At 49.6% G+C, this 17,733-nt stretch overlaps 1 protein-coding gene across 1 annotated transcript; it reads left to right on the plus strand.

The window, feature by feature from the left end:
* The first annotated feature begins 205 nt into the window (after nucleotides 1-205).
* On the plus strand, nucleotides 206-10,862 carry ZNF778 (zinc finger protein 778). Its single transcript, XM_010364029.2, is given in 8 exon segments — nucleotides 206-406; nucleotides 4,011-4,166; nucleotides 4,913-5,004; nucleotides 5,846-5,972; nucleotides 7,116-7,199; nucleotides 8,345-8,421; nucleotides 9,501-10,352; nucleotides 10,354-10,862. Coding segments are annotated over 7 exon segments (1,404 nt in total). The 5' UTR covers nucleotides 206-406; nucleotides 4,011-4,141; the 3' UTR covers nucleotides 10,501-10,862.
* The last annotated feature ends 6,871 nt before the right edge of the window (nucleotides 10,863-17,733 follow it).

The raw sequence follows: 17,733 nt of genomic DNA on the forward strand, positions 1-17,733 counted from the left end.
AGAGACCTGATCCTTACGTCCGCCTGGTCCTCCGGGACTATGTCTGCCTCCAGCCCGGTGCCGGAGGGCGCCACGGGGCCCTTCCACACTCTCGCGGAATAAACTACATCCTCTCCACGCCATAGGCCAACGGTTCGGCCCGGGCGCTGGAGGCGGAAGTGACGCCAGAGACGCGCCGGCACCTCTTCCGGCGCCGGCTCCGCCGCCTCCTGTTCGCCGGCTGCGCCAGTTCTTGCTGCAGACCCTCCCGGCGCCGCAGAGTTGAGCACGTGTCCTGGGGCCGTCCGCGGGGGACCTGGCCCGGGAGCGGTCGCCCGCCCGCCCCGCGCCCCCGGCACCGCTTCTAGAAGGAAAAGTCGCCGCCGCTCGCGGTGGACCCGGGCCGCGCCTCCAGTCCGCGGAGCTGGTGAGAGAGGGGCCTTCTGCTTCCTTCACTTTGATCAGGGCGTGTTTCTGTGAGAATCTGGCTTCGGCCTTGACGTTTTTTGTGTTTCTGGCACATTGCGTTGGGACCGAAGCATAAGGTAGACCCCTGAGCGCCCGGGGCGTGCAGCTCCCGGTGAAGGTTACCCTGTGGGGACCAGCGGGAGCGTGCGCCCCTCGCCGCCGGGACTTCCAGGCCCGGCCCCCGGGGAGGAGGGATGTGGCCGTTATCCCGCCCGGCCTGGAGTAATCGAATCCGCGGTGAACAGCGTGTTTCGACTGTTTTTTCTCACGTTTTGCTTTAAAAAAATCTGAATCCAATAAAAATGTGAACATCCACTACAAGGAATATCCACCGCAGTCGTTTTACTGCATTTTAGCACTGGGCCATGTTTTCTCTCTCCCCCAATAAATAAACCTTATGGTGAACTATTATTTGAGTATCAGTAAGTTGAAAATAAACTACACACGGCCGGGCGCGGTGGCTCAAGCCTGTAATCCCAGCACTTTGGGAGGCCGAGACGGGCGGATCACGAGGTCAGGAGATCGAGACCATCCTGGCTAATACGGTGAAACCCCGTCTCTACTAAAAAATACAAAAAACTAGCCGGGCGACGAGGCGGGCGCCTGTAGTCCCAGCTACTCGGGAGGCTGAGGCAGGAGAATGGCGGGAACCCGGGAGGCGGAGCTTGCAGTGAGCTGAGATCCGGCCACTGCACTCCAGCCCGGGCGACAGAGCCAGACTCCGTCTCAAAAAAAAAAAAAAAAGAAAAAGAAAATAAACTACACACATGATACTTAACCTTTAAATACTTGGTAAAGCGTCTCAAAGATAAGGACATTGTCCTACTGAAACCACAATACTAGTATTTCACCTAAGAAAGTTAAAAATAGGCCGGGCGCGGTGGCTCACGCCTGTAATCCCAGCACTTTGGGAGGTCGAGGGGGGCGGATCACGAGGTCAGGAGATCGAGACCATCCTGGCTAACACGGTGAAACCCCGTCTCTACTAAAAATACAAAAAATTAGCCGGGCGAGGTGGCGGGCGCCTGTAGTCCCAGCTACTCGGAGGCTGAGGCAGGAGAATGGCGGGAACCCGGGAGGCGGAGCTTGCAGTGAGCTGAGATCGCGCCACTGCACTCCAGCCTGGGCGACAGAGCGAGACTCCGTCTCCAAAAAAAAACAATAATAATTAAAAATAATAAGGTCGGCCGGGCGCAGTGTCTCACGCTTGTAATCCCAGTACTCTGGGAGGCCGAGGGGGGTGGATCATCTGTGGTCGGGAGTTCAAGACCAGGCTGACTAACATGGAGAAACCCCGTCTCTACTAAAAGTACAAAATTAGCCCGGCGTGGTGGTGCATGCCTGTAATCCCAGCTAGTCCGGAGCCTGAGACAGGAGAATCGCTTGAACCTGGGTGGCAGAGGTTGTGGTGAGCCGAGATCATGCCATTGTACTCCAGCCTGGGCAACAAGAGTGAAACTCCGTCTCAAAAAATAAAATAATAATAGTGACAATAAGGCCATCCACTGTCTGCTTTGTGTGACATCTAGAATTGTCAGCATTGTTCCAGCACTGCACTGTTGGGTATTTTGGGGACTAAGAGTCATTCAAGGCTTTTTTTTTTTTTTTTTTTTTTTTTGAGACGGAGTCTTGCTCTGTCCCAGGCTGAAGTGCAGTGACCGGATCTCGGCTCACTGCAAGCTCCGCCTCCTGGGTTTACGCCATTCTCCTGCCTCAACCTCCCTGGTAGCTGGGGCTACAGGCGTCCGCCACCTCACCCGGCTACTTTTTTGTATTTTTTCATGTTTCACCATGTTAGCCAGGATGGTCTCGATCTCCTGACCTCGTGATCCGCCCGTCTCGGCCTCCCAAAGTGCTGGGATTACAGGCTTGAGCCACCGCGCCCGGCCGCCATTCAAGGTTTATACGTTCCCATCGTTTATGTCTTTTCACCTAAAACAACTCCTGTCGTTTCTCTAGCACCTTATGCCTTTGGCTCCACGAGGTCTCAGATGGCTGAGTTCAGCTTTAGTCACCTCATGTCCCATGTTAGCTGTTCCCTCTCTACTCTGTGCTGATTCCAAGCCCCAGCCTATTTCTCGAAAGGTCAACGGTCAGCTGCATAGATGACTGTTGAGAGGGTGTAGATTTACTCTAAAATCACAGAGGGCTCTGAGTCTTATCAGTGCTTGCCAGAGGCATCCAACGGCATCCTGTTTATCATGGACACCGTGGCATTGGGTCTGCTGGGTCATTTCCACCAGGTGCTTAAGAAGCTTGTCCTGCACCCTGAATGTGCAAGGATCCACACTTGGCACTGGCAGTCTTATAGGCAATTGTGTAGAGCATTAAAGCTGTTATATATGTTGTTCCTAAAGTTAAAAGATCTGCAGAGTGTTGTACCTCTTTTTTGGTTATAGGTGTTAAATGATGTGCAGTAACTTGGAGGTGCATATTGGAGGGGATGTCTTTATGTAATCCACGCTACTGAACTGACAGAAACTATGGCCCCTGAATCACAAGCCCTCTATAGTGTGTATTTCATATGAAGGTATCTAAAATGTGTTTATTTCCTGTTCACTGTGTCCAACCAGCCTAATGTCAGCATAGTGTATGAGTGCAGTCTGAGGGTCAGGTCCTCTGGGGATGATGTTAAGGCAGAGAACTGAATATTGCATCCGTTTTTGAAGCAGGGAAAAGAACCTGTGCAGGTGACACCGAACTCAACACATTTGTGGGTCTTTTAGCCCAGAGACTCTGCACACCCCCTCTACCCCCCAGTTTCAGACACCTAGTAGTAAGTACAGTTTATACAAGGAGAATGGACATGTTTTTCTGACATGTGAAACTTTACTGTTTCAGTCACCTCATCAGTAGAATAAGAAAGTACAGCTCTAGATCTACCTTTGTCCTGCTGGGGACTGACCACAGACTCAGGAGTAGAAACTGACGAGACCAGGGTGGGGTGCGGTGGCTCATGCCTGTAATCCCAGCACTTTGGGAGGCCAAGGTGGGCGGATCACGAGGTCAGGAGATCAAGACCATCCTGGCTGACATGGTAAAACCCCACCTCTACTAAAAATACAAAAACTTAGCCAGGCATGGTGGCACGTGTCTGTAGTCCTAGCTACTTGGGAGGCCGAGGCAGGAGAACTGCTTGAACCCGGGAGGTAGAGGTTGCAGTGAGCCGAGATCGCACCATTGCACTCCAGCTTGAGTGACAGTGAGACTCCGTCTCAAAAAAAAAAACCATAAAAACTGACGAGGTGGTTGAACCTGTACCAGCTAACTGTCGTGGTTTACCACTTCCTGAGTGGATGATGTGGGACCAGTTCGTGTTATCTGAATCCAGGCTGTTTTACATATAAACACGGGTGAAATCTGTGAATGGCTGTTCTGATAATTAAATAAGACTTCTGCTGTCTTCTGACCCATATACTGCTCTTCAGTAGGTGACGTGGATGTTACTAATCCTCAACAGAGTAAACTGGGTATAGTGGCTTTCACATGTATCATCTGCAGAAACAAGCTAATGCATGAGGTTTGATAACTGGGAAGTAATGCTTCTTCGTTACGGTTGCTAGGAAATAGGGATCCAGCCATCCCTGTGTCAGGAGGGATAGAGACTGCACCATCCACATAGATTCACAGGCTGCCCTGCAGTGGCCTTGGCTTCAGGAAAGGAGCATTCAGACGCTTCCGTCAGCCTCCCAGGATGGCAGCCCCTGACCTAGCCCATGGTAAGTCCTGGTGGGGCTCCTCGAGCCTCTGCTGCAGGTCCTGATACACAGTGTGAGTCCCATGGACAGGGCCTGAGTAGTCAAGCTCTGGGTTCCTATTGGAGCTGCTGGAATCAGCCAGAGAACGCTGGCCTGTAAGTCAGCCCCAGTGTGTGTGCTTTGGGGAGGGATGATTCGTAAACCCCATGAGTTTTCTCACCAAGGGCAAATGAAGAGTCACGTTTCTCAGGACTTACAGTTCCGCATCTGCAATAGGAGCCTGTTACCATTTCCTGGTGGGCAGCATAGCTCACAAACCTTTTGTGTCGTCAGGTGAGACAGACTACCCTGGCACTGTATGGCTGTGTGTGTGTGTTTTCTTGAGGCATTGTATGGCTGTGTGTGTGTGTTTTCCTGAAGCATTGTATGGCTGTGTGTGTGTGTGTGTGTTTTCCTGAGGCATCGTGTGGCTGTGTGTCTGTGTGTGTGTTTTCCTGAGGCATTGTATGGCTGTGTGTGTGTTTTCCTGAGGCATTGTATATCTGTGTGTGTGTGTGTGTGTGTGTGTGTGTTTTCCTGAGGCATTGTATGGCTGTGTGTGTTTTTTCCTGAGGCACTGTATATCTGTGTGTGTGTGTGTGTGTTTTCCTGAGTGTGCAGCAGTACACGGGAATTTCTCGCTAGGATGGAATGACTTCCAGGTCTGTGAGCATGGCATTAGGGTCAGCTCTGGGTTCTCATGCCTTCTTGCCTTCTTTGTTTTTTAGGAGGTCATGTTTCTAGGGACTCAATCTGCCTTCATGAAGAACAGACACAGGCAGCAGGGATGGTGGCTGGCTGGCTGATACATTGTTATCAGGTATGCCCAAACTGTATTTTTCTAAAAATAACATACTGGTATTCAGCAGATAGGTTTCTGTCTGAGCAGATTTATCTCCACAGCCTCACTCAAGGACCGAGTTCCTAGTTGAGCCCCCAGGGAGAAGAGCCTGGCTGGTCAGGTGTGACTGTGAAAATCCTCCCGTATTTCAGTGTTACTTTTTTTTTTTTTTTTTTTTTTGCTCACTGCAACCTCCGCCTCCCAGGTTCAAACAGTTCTCCTGCCTCAGCCTCCCGAGTAGCTGGGATTGCAAGTGCCTGCCACCTCGCCCGGCTAATTTTTGTATTTTTAGTAGAGATGGAGTTTTGCCATGTTGGCCAGGCTGGTCTTGAACTCCTGATCTCAGGTGATCCACCCGCCTTGGCCTCCCAAAGTGCTGGGATTACAGGCTTGTGCCACTGTGCCTAGCCTCAGCGTTACTCATTATTTTGACCCTTGTGCCAAATGCATGCTTCTTATTTTGCTGAGTGCTCTGACACATAGTAAGGAAGGGGAGAGTGTCCTCTCTGGGAACTTATTTCCACATCACGAGTTATCACTTGTTTGTCATGTGCTCAGGAGAGGGACGTAAGGCGAGAGGAGCGTCCAGTGAGTGGGTGAGAGAAGTTCACATATTGGAGGTGCCGTTCCGGCCGTATGACTAGAGGAGACCGACAGTGTGTGTGTGTGGGCAGAGAAGGGTTCCCAGGACCGCTGGGCCATGGGGTAGACAGTAGGAGACCTCACAGTCCCATGTAGGCGTAGGGCCCCGTTTCCTCATTCTCCAGTGAACACTGAAGGACACGTTGAGTGGCTTCAACCATCATGTGTGATGATTTAGGACTCAGTGACCTTTGACGACGTGGCTGTGGACTTCACCCAGGAGGAATGGACTTTACTGGACCCATCTCAGAGAGACCTCTACAGAGATGTGATGCTGGAAAACTACGAGAACCTGGCCTCAGTAGGTGAGGCTGCCACCGTTCTTTGCAGCTTCTGTGGAGCTGATACATGATATGTCTTTACTGTGTTCCAGGATTATTGACGGCAAAGCCAAGTACCGTGGGAAGTAACATATATAATGGGCTTGATGCTAGTGTGGTCGTTTCCAGAATGTGGTCCTGGGGTCAGTAGCATCACCATCACGCATCTAGAAATGTGCATTCTCAGGCCGCACCTGTGACACGTTGGATCAGAATGTCTGTTGGGGGGTGGGGGGGCCCTGTCATCTCTGCTTTAACAAGCCCTCCCTGTGAAGCTGACTCACTCTAACGCTGAGAACCACTGGGTAGTAGTTTCCCAAGCGAATGAAGAACTCTTTTTGCACTTCTGTTATTTCCTGTTTGAATAGAAGTCTTAGTGGTTTTTACGTGTATGTTTAAGCCTGAATGTGGGCTTCAGGGATCAGAGATAAACCAGTTTCTTTGGGGCACAGAAAGATGGAGTACTTGCACTTTGAGCTCCTTCGAAACAATTTCACTGCATTCTTTAGAAATGTAGTTCCTGACATGCCACTGCACTCCAGCCTGGGTGACAGAGCGAGACTCCATCTCAAAAAAATAAAATAAAATAATGTAGTTCCTGGCCAGGTGCAATGGCTCATGCCTGTAATCCCAGCACTTTGGGAGGCTGGACGCAGTGGCTCAGGGCTGTGATCCCAGCACTCTGGGAGGCTGGGTGCAGTGGCTTATGCCTGTAATCCCAGCACTCTGGGAGGCTGGTCACAGTGGCTCAGGGCTGTGATCCCAGCACTCTGGCAGGCCAGGGTGGGAGGATCACGAGGTCAGGAGATTGAGACCATCCTGACTAACACGGTGAATCCCCATCTTCTCTACTAAAACTACAAAAAATTAGCCGGGTGTGGTGGCGGGCGCCTGTAGTCCCAGCTACTCGGGAGGCTGAGGCAGGAGAATTGCTTGAACCCAGGAGGCGGAGCTTTCTGTGAGCTGAGATTGTGCCACTGCACTCCAGCCTGGGGGACAGAGCGAGACTCCATCTCAAAAAAAAAAAAACAAAAACAAAAACCAAGGAAATGTAGTTCCTGTTTCATGGGTAGGTTTGCCATCCGCTGCCTGAGCCTCTTCCACTGGTGTCTCTTTCCCTGTGTACAGGACGGGACCTGTTCAAACCCAGTGTGATCTGTTGGCTGGAAGAGGAAGAGGAGTTGAGGGCAGGGCAGAGACGAGTTCTCCAAGGTGAGTGAGTGTGAAGAGCACCCCTGGTCGATGTCAAGTTTAGGAGCTGCGGGAGGATCCGGAGTGCCGAGTTTGGTGGCTGTGGGAGGATTGTGAGCATACGTTTTAAGATGCATTCTGGCACAGAACATGAGGCCATTGGACTGAAAAGTTCTGGGGAGAGAGAGCAAGACTCTCTCTGTCTCACAAAAAAAAAAAAAAAAAAAGAAAACCCTGCTCTTTTGTTCTTTGAGATCGTGGTGTTTTGTTTTGTTTTCTTTTGTTTGAGATGGAGTCTTGCTCTGTTGCCCAGGCTGGAGTGTAGTGGCACAATTTCGGCTCACTGCAAACTCTGCCTCCTGGGTTCACACAATTCTTCTGCCTCACCTCCCGAGTAGCTGGGATTACAGGCGTATGCCACCACACCCGGCTAATTTTTTTGCTTGTTTGTTTTGTTTTTCGTTGTTTTTTTTTTGAGACGGAGTCTCGCTCTGTCGCCCAGGCTGGAGTGCAGTGGCCAGATCTCAGGTCACTGTAAGCTCCGCCTCCCGGATTCACGCCATTCTCCTGCCTCAGCCTCCCGAGTAGCTGGGACTACAGGCGCCCGCCACCTTGCCTGGCTAGTTTTTTGTATTTTTTAGTAGAGACGGGGTTTCACCGTGTTAGCCAGGATGGTCTCGATCTCCTGACCTCGTGATCCACCCATTTCGGCCTCCCAAAGTTCTGGGATTACAGGCTTGAGCCACCGCACCCGGCCTAATTTTTGTATTTTTGGTAGTGATGAGGTTTCACCATGTTGGTCAGGCTGGTCTCGAACTCCTGACCTCGTGATCCACCCACCTTGGCCTCCCAAAGTGTTGGGATTACAGGCATGAGCCACCACGCCCAGCCGAGTTTGTGTTTTTAATGTATGCTCTTTGTCCAGATCTTTCCTGCTTTCTTTCATTGATAATACTGTTTCTGTTCACCATCACATTTGTTTTTTACAGACCAAATGTATTTTTAAATCTTCTAAATTATGACTCCCAGTTCTTATGATTCCAAATTTTACACATAGCCAAACTCCTCCAATCTATCTTTGCTTTATTTTTTTTGCCATGTCTTATATGAAAACAAATAACAATGAGTTTGATCGTTTTTAGGTCTTTTTTTTTTTTTCTTTTCAGAATGGCGACTTAAAACTAAAGGGCCAGCACTTCGGCAGGATAGATCTTGGTTCAGAACATCAAATGAGACACAAACGGTAAAATTAACAAGAGAGATATTTATCACACTCATGAAAGATATGGCAATTCCACTATAGAAAATAAGCAAAATTGAGAGAATGTAGAGAAGCAGGATTCACTCAGGTGGGGGTTGTCTGTAGAGAACACTCTGAAGGTGTGGAATTTGGGGGGACCTCATCCTGTCTTGAAACTTGGTGCTTCAGACACACGTCAGCACACATGACGAGGTATTGAGATTGCAGAGCTGTTTCGTGAGCACAGACTTTTCAAAGTTAGAGCAGATGGCACAGGATTCCTTTTATTTTATTTTTTTTTATTTTTTTTTTGAGATGAAGTCTCACTCCGTCGCCAGGCTGGAGTGCAATGGCATGATCTCGGCTCACTGCAAGCTCCACCTCCCCGGTTCAAGCGATTCTTCTGCCTCAGCCTCCCGAGTAGCTGGAACGGAACTAGAGGTGTGAGCCACCACGCCCAGCTAATTTTTGTATTTTTAGTAGAGACAGGGTTTGACCATTTTGGCCAGGATGGTCTCGATCTCTTGACCTCGTGATCCTCCCACCTCAGCCTCCCAAAGTGCTGGGATTACAGGCGTGAGCCACTGCTCCCGGCCGATTCTTTCTTTTTTGAGATGGAGTTTTGCTCTTGTTGCCCAGGCTGGAGTGCAGTGGCGCGATCTCAGCTCACTGCAACCTCTGCCTCCCTGGTTCAAGCCATTCTCCTGCCTAAGCCTCCTGAGTAGCTGGGATTACAGGCATGTGCTACCACGCCCGGTTAGTTTTGTATTTTTAATAGAGACAGGGTTTCTCCACGTTGGTCAGGCTGGTCTTGAACTCCTGACCTGAGGTGATCCACCCGCCTCAGCCTCCCAAAGTGCTGGGATTGTAGGCATGAGCTACCGCGCCCGTCCTGATGGCACAGGATTCTTGCAGTTGCGCTCCTCATTTGACTTGAAAGACATCTACAGGGCAGGAGCTGCGTGCGTGTTATGAAAATGGCAAAAATCGTAATTGTCCTCGTCATACTCTGTCTTCAGCTGGGTGAGATCTATGAATAAGCCTCAGCAATCCCCTGACCGCCACTCATTCTCCACCAGCAGGCAAGAAGCCACAATGGAGGGCAGCTCTGTGACCGCACGCAGTGTGGAGAAGCTCTCAGTGAACACTCAGGCCTCAGCACACACGTGAGAACTCAAAATACAGGAGACAGTTGTGTGTCTAATCATTACGAAAAAGACTTTTTTATTCCATGCCAGAAAACTTTGTTCAAAATTGGAGAGCAGTTTTCTGTGTTGGATCAGTGTGGAAAAGCCTTTAGCCCTACTCCAGATGTTGTTTACCAGCAAACATGCACTCGGGACAAACCTCATGACTGCAGTGACTGTGGGGAAGCAGCCCCTAGTCAGCCTCACCCTCGGGCACGTGTGGGAACTCACGGTGGAGAAGGAACCTGGAAATGGAAGCAGTGTGGGAAGGCCCTCACTCACTCCCCAGGCTGTGCCACGCCTGTCGAAATGCATGCTGTCAGGAACCCCCACCTATGTAGGGAATGTGGGAAGGCCTTTAGACACACTGCCTACCTTACTAGTCACATGCGAGTCCACACTGGGGAGAAGCCCTGTGAATTGGAAGAATGTGGAAAAGCCTCCCCTGTTGCTTCCAGCCTAACTCCACTTGTAAGAATTGATGCTGCAGAGAAGCCCTGTGAATGTACCGAATGTGGAAAAGCCTTCACTGAGTGCTCAGGTCTTTCTAAACACGTCCACACACGCCCTGGAAAGAAGCTCTATGAATGGAAGGACTGTGGGAAAGCCTGCAGTGGGTTTTATCTACTGAATGAACATGTGAAAACTCGCATGAGGGAGAAGCCCTTTGCATGTGTGGTTTGCGGAAAATATTTTAGAAATTCCTCTTGCCTTAATAATCATGTTCGAATTCACACTGGAATAAAACCCTATACATGTAGCTACTGTGGGAAGGCCTTCACCGTGCGCTGTGGCCTTACTCGACACATACGAACACACACGGGCGAGAAGCCATACACGTGTAAGGACTGTGGGAAAGCCTTCTGTACGTCCTCAGGCCTTACCGAGCACGTGAGGACTCACACTGGAGAGAAACCCTATGAATGTAAAGACTGTGGGAAATCCTTCACTGTTTCTTCAAGCCTGACTGAACATGCGAGAATCCATACTGGAGAGAAACCCTACGAATGTAAGCAATGTGGCAAATCCTTCACGGGGCGCTCAGGCCTCACCAAACACACGCGGACGCACACCGGGGAGAAGCCCTATGAATGTAAGGACTGCGGGAAAGCCTACAATAGGGTTTATCTACTAAATGAACATGTGAAAACCCACACAGAGGAGAAGCCTTTTATATGTATGGTATGCGGGAAATCCTTCAGAAATTCCTCATGCCTGAATAAGCACATTCAGATTCACACTGGAATAAAACCTTATGAATGTAAGGACTGTGGGAAAACGTTCACTGTTTCTTCGAGCCTCACTGAGCACATACGAACTCACACTGGAGAGAAGCCTTATGAATGTAGAGTATGCGGAAAGGCCTTCACCACGTCCTCACACCTTATTGTGCACATAAGAACCCACACTGGAGAGAAACCCTACATATGTACGGAGTGTGGGAAAGCCTTTGCTTCCTCCTCACACCTTATCGAACACAGAAGGACTCACACAGGAGAGAAACCTTATATATGTAGCGAGTGTGGGAAAGCCTTCCGTGCCTCCTCTCACCTGCGTAAACACGGAAGAATTCACACTGGGCAGAAAGCCTATAAATGTAAGGAATGCGGGAAAGCATACAGTAGGTTTTATCTACTAAAAGAACATTTAAAAACTTACACTGAAGAGCAGCTTTTTGTATGTAAGGACTGTGGAAAATCTTTTAAAAATTCCTCATGCCTTAACCATCACGCTCAAATTCACACTGATGAGAAACCTTACTAATGTAAAGAAGGCGGGGAAGCCGTCAGCTACACTCATTCATGTCGAAGACATGAAAGGCCTCTCGCTCTCCAATGCCCATCACTTGAGGAATGTGGCCAGGCCATCAGCATCTCATCACAACCTGGCAGGCAGGAACTCAACCTGGAGCCCTGCAGCAGTAGACACAGAGAAGGCCTCAGTGTGCTCTCAGGTCTTGCTAAATATGGAAGGTATCCAGCGGGGAGAACCTTACTGGCGTGTGATGCGTAGCAGCATGGTTGCTGCTCTGCCCAGTACTTTGATGATCCCTGGCGATCTCAGTGGAGAAAAACCTGAGGAGGGTGAGAATTGTTGGGAGGTCGTTCTTTACATGACATCGTTCCTCAATCCTTAGTAAACGAGGTGATTGACACTTGAGGTGTTATGAATGTACAGAAGATAGGAATCACTTCCCCGTGTCCTAAAACCTTGTGGGCTAACAGAGACACGTCTTTTTGGGGGTTCTGTAGACGTATTTTGAACCTGTATAATGCTGCACTGATCATTCTTGGAGTGAGGACTGTTCCCTGTAGAAATCCTCCAGTCTGATTGCTATACTGTCCGAGTCGCAGCCTGGCTAAGAGTGGGCCTGAGGACTCAGATGTAATCCTGTGTGAGCAGTGTAGGCTGTGGTTGGTTAGTCGAGGACTCAGATGTGATCCTGCGTGAGCGGCGTAGGCTTTGGTTTGTTAGTCTTTTTTTTTTTTTCTTGAGACGTAGTCTCGCTCTGTCGCCCAGGCTGGAGTGCAGTGGCCGGATCTCAGCTCACTGCAAGCTCCGCCCCCCGGGTTTACGCCATTCTCCTGCCTCAGCCTCCCAAGTAGCTGGGACTACAGGCGCCCGCCACCTCACCCAGCTAGTTTTTTTGTATTTTTTAGTAGAGATGGGGTTTCACTGTATTAGCCAGGATGGTCTCGATCTCCTGACCTCGTGATTCGCCCGTCTCGGCCTCCCAAAGTGCTGGGATTACAGGCTTGAGCCACCACGCCTGGCCTGGTTTGTTAGTCTTAAGATCCAGATGTGATCCTGCGTGAGCAGCGTAGGCTGTGGTTGGTTAGTCTTAAGGACTCAGATGTGATACTGTGTGAGCAGTGTAGGCTCTGGTTGGTTAGCATGACCCACCTGTAGGATCCCACACTGGCCAAGGTGGGGGCATAACACAGGTCTGCATTTTATGAAAATGCCCTTGTTCCTCTCCCATATCTGATCCCTTCAGATAAAACAAAAGGGGGCAAGGAGGGGCAGAGTGGAGAGGGGCGAGGTCAGTGCCGTGAGATGCCCCTGTTTCATGGCTATGGAGGGAGAACCACCCCCGCCCACGTCGGGAGGAGGGAATTCCTGTACCTCAGACAGTGCCGGATGGGTGAGAGCCCTGAGTGTCCCTGTTGACCTCCAGATCCTCTTCATAGCACGCAGAGCAGTCCTGGCAGCTGCTGCAATCCGGCAGTTCTGGGGCAGGAGCCGCTTGTGTGTGCTGCCCCTTTGTGTACCATGAAAACAGACCAGGGACATGGCTGGTCCTGATGTTCCACGGCGCTTGGCACTGTCACTGGCGCTTCCTGGATGAGGCCCTTAAACACACCCAGCAGCAGAGCAAGGCCTCCGTGTCCGTGACACGAATGTGTGTCCTCTGGCTGCAGCAATCTTGGGTTAGGTTTTTTGTGGCCATCGGGGCAGCAGCTGCTTGGTGACTGTCTCTGTGGTGTTGAACCCCCACGGTATAAGGTAATCTATAGCGAGGTGAACAATAAGTCCTGGACGGACAGACCTGTGCACCTTCATGTTACGTGTTTGAAATCCTGGATGGACAGACCCGTGCACCTTCATGTTATTACGTGTTTGAAATCCTGGATGGACAGACCCGTGCACCTTCATGTTATTACGTGTTTGAAATCCTGGATGGACAGACCTGTGCACCTTCATGTTATGTGTTTGTTGTGGAGAGGAGTGGGTCCTGCAATGTTTCTCTTGTGGGATTGAGTGTGACTATTTAGCTCATCTCGTGCCACCTTTACTTATTGGCAGCGACACTGAAGGTTGTCAGATTAGTGTGAACCACCCTCTGGGGTTGTAGCAGCTTCTGGACTGGTCTCAGATGCCATCCTGGTTGGCGGAAAGAAGTCCTGCAGGTCTCCGCTGGAGCTGACTCACAGTGTCTGAGTCCAGAACGTGTGGGTCACAGGTGATGCCACATCTGCATCACCCTGGTGCTCGGACTCCGAGTGACGGCATCCTGAGCAGGCGGCAGCCCAGACACCACCCTGCCCGATATGCCCACTGGTGGTGGAGACATCACCCCAGCCTAGACCTCGCTAAGATGACTTCCCCTCCCTTCACTGGAGGTGACTTTACACACTTCTCCAGAACCTCCTCGGCAGCGATGCCCATGGACTGGTGTTCCTAAGGCGCAAATTCGATATTTGAGATTCTGTGATGAGCTGAGCTTACTGTCCGCTAACCCGCGATCCTGGTGTGATCTCAGTCAGAACCTACAGCCCTGCACCTCTTGCCTGTAAGAAAATCTGTTAGGAGTTAGTAGTGTTTGTGAAGTCTTGATAATTGATAACAAGTTTTTTTGCTTCACCAGGAGGCACCTGCCTCCTATCAGCTTCTGGGGAGGCCACCGTCTGCCCAGTGCCTTCTCCTCCCCTGTAGCTTTCCGTCTCATCTCCTTACTCCCTTGACTTGACTTCACACAGAGCCTCTTCTTTACACATTCTAACTGTTCACTTCATACCCTCCTGCAGCAGAACTACAGACCTGCCACCCTGATCATTGTCAAACTCATCCCTTTATCAGCTTTATAACTCCTCAAGGATTTTATCATTCGACCCCCAACATTTCGAAGTGATTTTCTTTTTTTTTTTTTTTTTTTTTTTTTGAGACGGAGTCTCGCTCTGTCGCCCAGGCTGGAGTGCAGTGGCCGGATCTCAGCTCACTGCAAGCTCCGCCTCCCAGGTTTACGCCATTCTCCTGCCTCAGCCTCCCGAGTAGCTGAGACTACAGGCGCCCGCCACCTCGCCTGGCTAGTTTTTTTTTTGTATTTTTTAGTAGAGACGGGGTTTCACCGTGTTAGCCAGGATGGTCTCGATCTCCTGACCTCGTGATCCGCCCGTCTCAGCCTCCCAAAGTGCTGGGATTACAGGCTTGAGCCACCGCGCCCGGCCTCGAAGTGATTTTCTTGAGTAATACCATATGCTGTGATGTGGATGGGATTGGCTTGTCCTCACCAAGTCTCATGTTGAGCTTTGACTCTCAGTGTGGCAGTGCTGGGAGGAGGCCTGGTGGGGGTTTGGGTCATGGAGGCACCCTCCTGAATGGTTGGATACCATTCATTCTTGCTCTCTCAAGCCTGGATTGGTTCGTAGGGGAATGCGTTAGTTACCAGGAGCATGGTGATAAAGCCATGCTGTCCCTCGGGTTTGGCTCACTGCCCCTGACCTCTGCCCTGTTTGACACAGCAGATAGTCCTCACCAGAAGCAGGTTGGATGCCAGTGCCATGCTTATACAGCCTGCAGAACCGTGAGCCAAATAAGCCTCTTTCTAAGTTACCCAGCGTCAGATACATAGCAACGCAGACAGACTAAGACACTACACATGATGGAAAACCTGGTTATGGGCAGGACTGCAAGTACTGCTTGTGCAGATACCTGTATTTCTCCTCCTTACTCCCAGAACGTGTTCTATGCCACTTAGGGCAACTTATGCCCTCCTGTGTGAAAATATCCACTCCTGATGTGTGAGGGTTCCTCAGTGTAAGGTAAAACATTAAAGGACCAATTGTATTAATTGTGTTCTGTTTTTTTTTTATTAGGATATATTTTCATCCTGGGGTGTTGCTGTGGGGGCTAGACCGACCCTCCCAGGGCTAGATCATTCCTAAAGATGGTAAACAACTTGCTGGGAACATGCAGTGCATATGGAACTCAACTCACTGCATATGCAAATCGACACTGCATATGCAAATTGACACTGCATATGCAACATAACTTGCACTGCATATGCAAATTGGCTCACACTGCATATGCAAATCAACCATTGCAAGTACTTATTTCCAGCCACTTCCTTTTTCTAACTACCACACCAAGCCAATATTTCTCCTCCCTGAAGTTAGCCCAAGATGAGGCACTAGACAGTGGGATATACTCTGTGCCCTTGGGCCTGCTGGAAGTATGCAGACTACCCAGCCCCAGACTTCATCCTGTCCTGTCCTGCCTTTCCTGTGAAAACCCTGTAGCCTCTGCCTGCCCTGGACCTGACTTCTGCCCCCGCCCAGCTCTGCAGCTTCCCTTGGGCCCTGTCTGCCGTGTTTTGTCCCTTCTCTTGACACTGTGAGTGATAAACTTCTTTCCATGTCAGTCACTATGTGTGCTCACTGGCTCACCTTGACGAGTCCACATCCAGCCCCACCCGTGGTTTTCCTCATAGTCTTTCTACCTAAGCACATGTCCATGATAAGGTCTTACCCAGCCCAGGCATTCTTGAACTATCTGTAAGAGCTGCCGTGTTGACTCCTGGGCAGTTTTATTCTTTCTACTGGTTCAACCTCATTAGGGAGTGACATTTTTTCCAAAGTGGTTGTGAAACAGCATCTCTTTGGGGTGTTGGTTTGCACTTCTCTTGATTATTGATAGTATGAACATGGTTTTACTTATGCTGGCTATTTTCCTTTTTGGATGAAATACCTGGACTTGTTTTTTCCTGATTTGTTTGATATTTGTTCTTTTTTAGAAATAGGGAGGCTGTTGTGAGGTGAGTCACCACTTGTGACGTAGAAGATTGTAGTGGTTTCCACTTGACCTGTTTTCACTTTTGTGGTGGTGCCTTAAGGGAAAAGTAAGGAAAAAGATTTCGCTGGGCGCGGTGGCTCACGCCTGTAATCCCATCACTTTGGGAGGCCAAGGCGAGTGAATCACGAGGTCAGGAGATCAAGACCATCCTGGCCAACATGGTGAAACCCCATCTCTACTGAAAATAGAAAAATTAGCTAGATGTGGTGGTGTGTGCCTGTAATCCCAGATCTTTGGGAGGCTAAGGCAGGAGAATCACTTGAACCCAGGAGGCACAGATTGCAGTGAGCTGAGATCACACACTGCACTCCAGACTGGCAACAGAGTGAGACTGTCTCAAAAAAAAAAAAAAAGGATTTCTTAATTTTGGCATACTAAAATGTATACAACTTTTCCTTTATCTTCATCAGAAATTTCTTTTCCTCTAAGGCCTTGAATGCACTGTACTGTTTTGGCTTCCACAGTTTCTATGTTTTATGTCAGGTTGCTTAATCCATTTGGAGTTGATTTTTGTTGACGGTATCTGTACAGTTTTAATTTCATTTTTCCCACTATGGACATAAAATTTTATAAGGCCTCTGTTTTTTTATTTTATTTTATTTTATTTTTGAGATGGAGTCTTGCTCTGTTGCCCAGGCTGGAGTGCAGTGGCACGATCTCGGCTCAGTGCAAGCTCCGCCTCCTGGGTTCACGCTATTCTCCTGCCTCAGCCTCCCAAGTAGCTGAGACTACAGGCGCCCGCCAACACGCCTGATTTTTTTGTATTGTTAGTAGAGACGGGGTTTCACCATGTTAGCCAGGATGGTCTCGATCTCCTGACCTCGTGATCCACCCGCCTTGGCCTCCCAAAGTGCTGGGATTACAGGCGTGAGCCACCGCGCCCGGCCACCTCTGTTTTTTTAATGAAGAAAAGAGGTTTATTTGGTTCACAATTCTGAAGGCCGGAAGGTCCCAAAAGCATGGCACCAGCATCTGCTAGGCTCCAGATGGGGGCCTTATGCCGACTTCTGTTTTCACACAACCAGTGGGAAACAGGTGTCCTAACACTAGTGAGAGAGAAAAATCCCAAAGTTTAGTTTTTCCCGTTCACTTGCCCTGGCCTCCAGGCAGTCCTGCAGCAGCAAACACATCATCGGCCTTAGGAGCTGGCCTGTGAGGTTGACCACTCTGTGGGTGGACAAGCCCCGCCCCTAGAAGAGACATGAGCACCTCTGCATAGGCTTTGAGAATGGAATTGACATTGAAAGCACAACCCACACAATGTTCAATAAAACTTGCCTCCTGAACCTAACTAGGTCACTTACCTGCTTAACCAATATCTCCATCACCCATGGGATTTACAGACCCAGAGTGTTATAACGTAAAATTCAAAAGTGTCCAGACTAGAATCTGAAGTTATTCAGCATAGGTGCAACAGCCTTGGGGAGCAGTGTTATGATACAAAATGTCTAATCATGGCCTCAGAATCCTCGAAGGAAAGGAGAAAGTGTGATGTAGTAAAACCACTTGAAAAAATCATGATGAAAAACTTCTCATATTTGGTGTAAGATAAAAA

This window comes from Rhinopithecus roxellana, chromosome 20 (assembly GCF_007565055.1).
Source record: "Rhinopithecus roxellana isolate Shanxi Qingling chromosome 20, ASM756505v1, whole genome shotgun sequence".
Lineage (NCBI taxonomy): Eukaryota > Metazoa > Chordata > Mammalia > Primates > Cercopithecidae > Rhinopithecus > Rhinopithecus roxellana.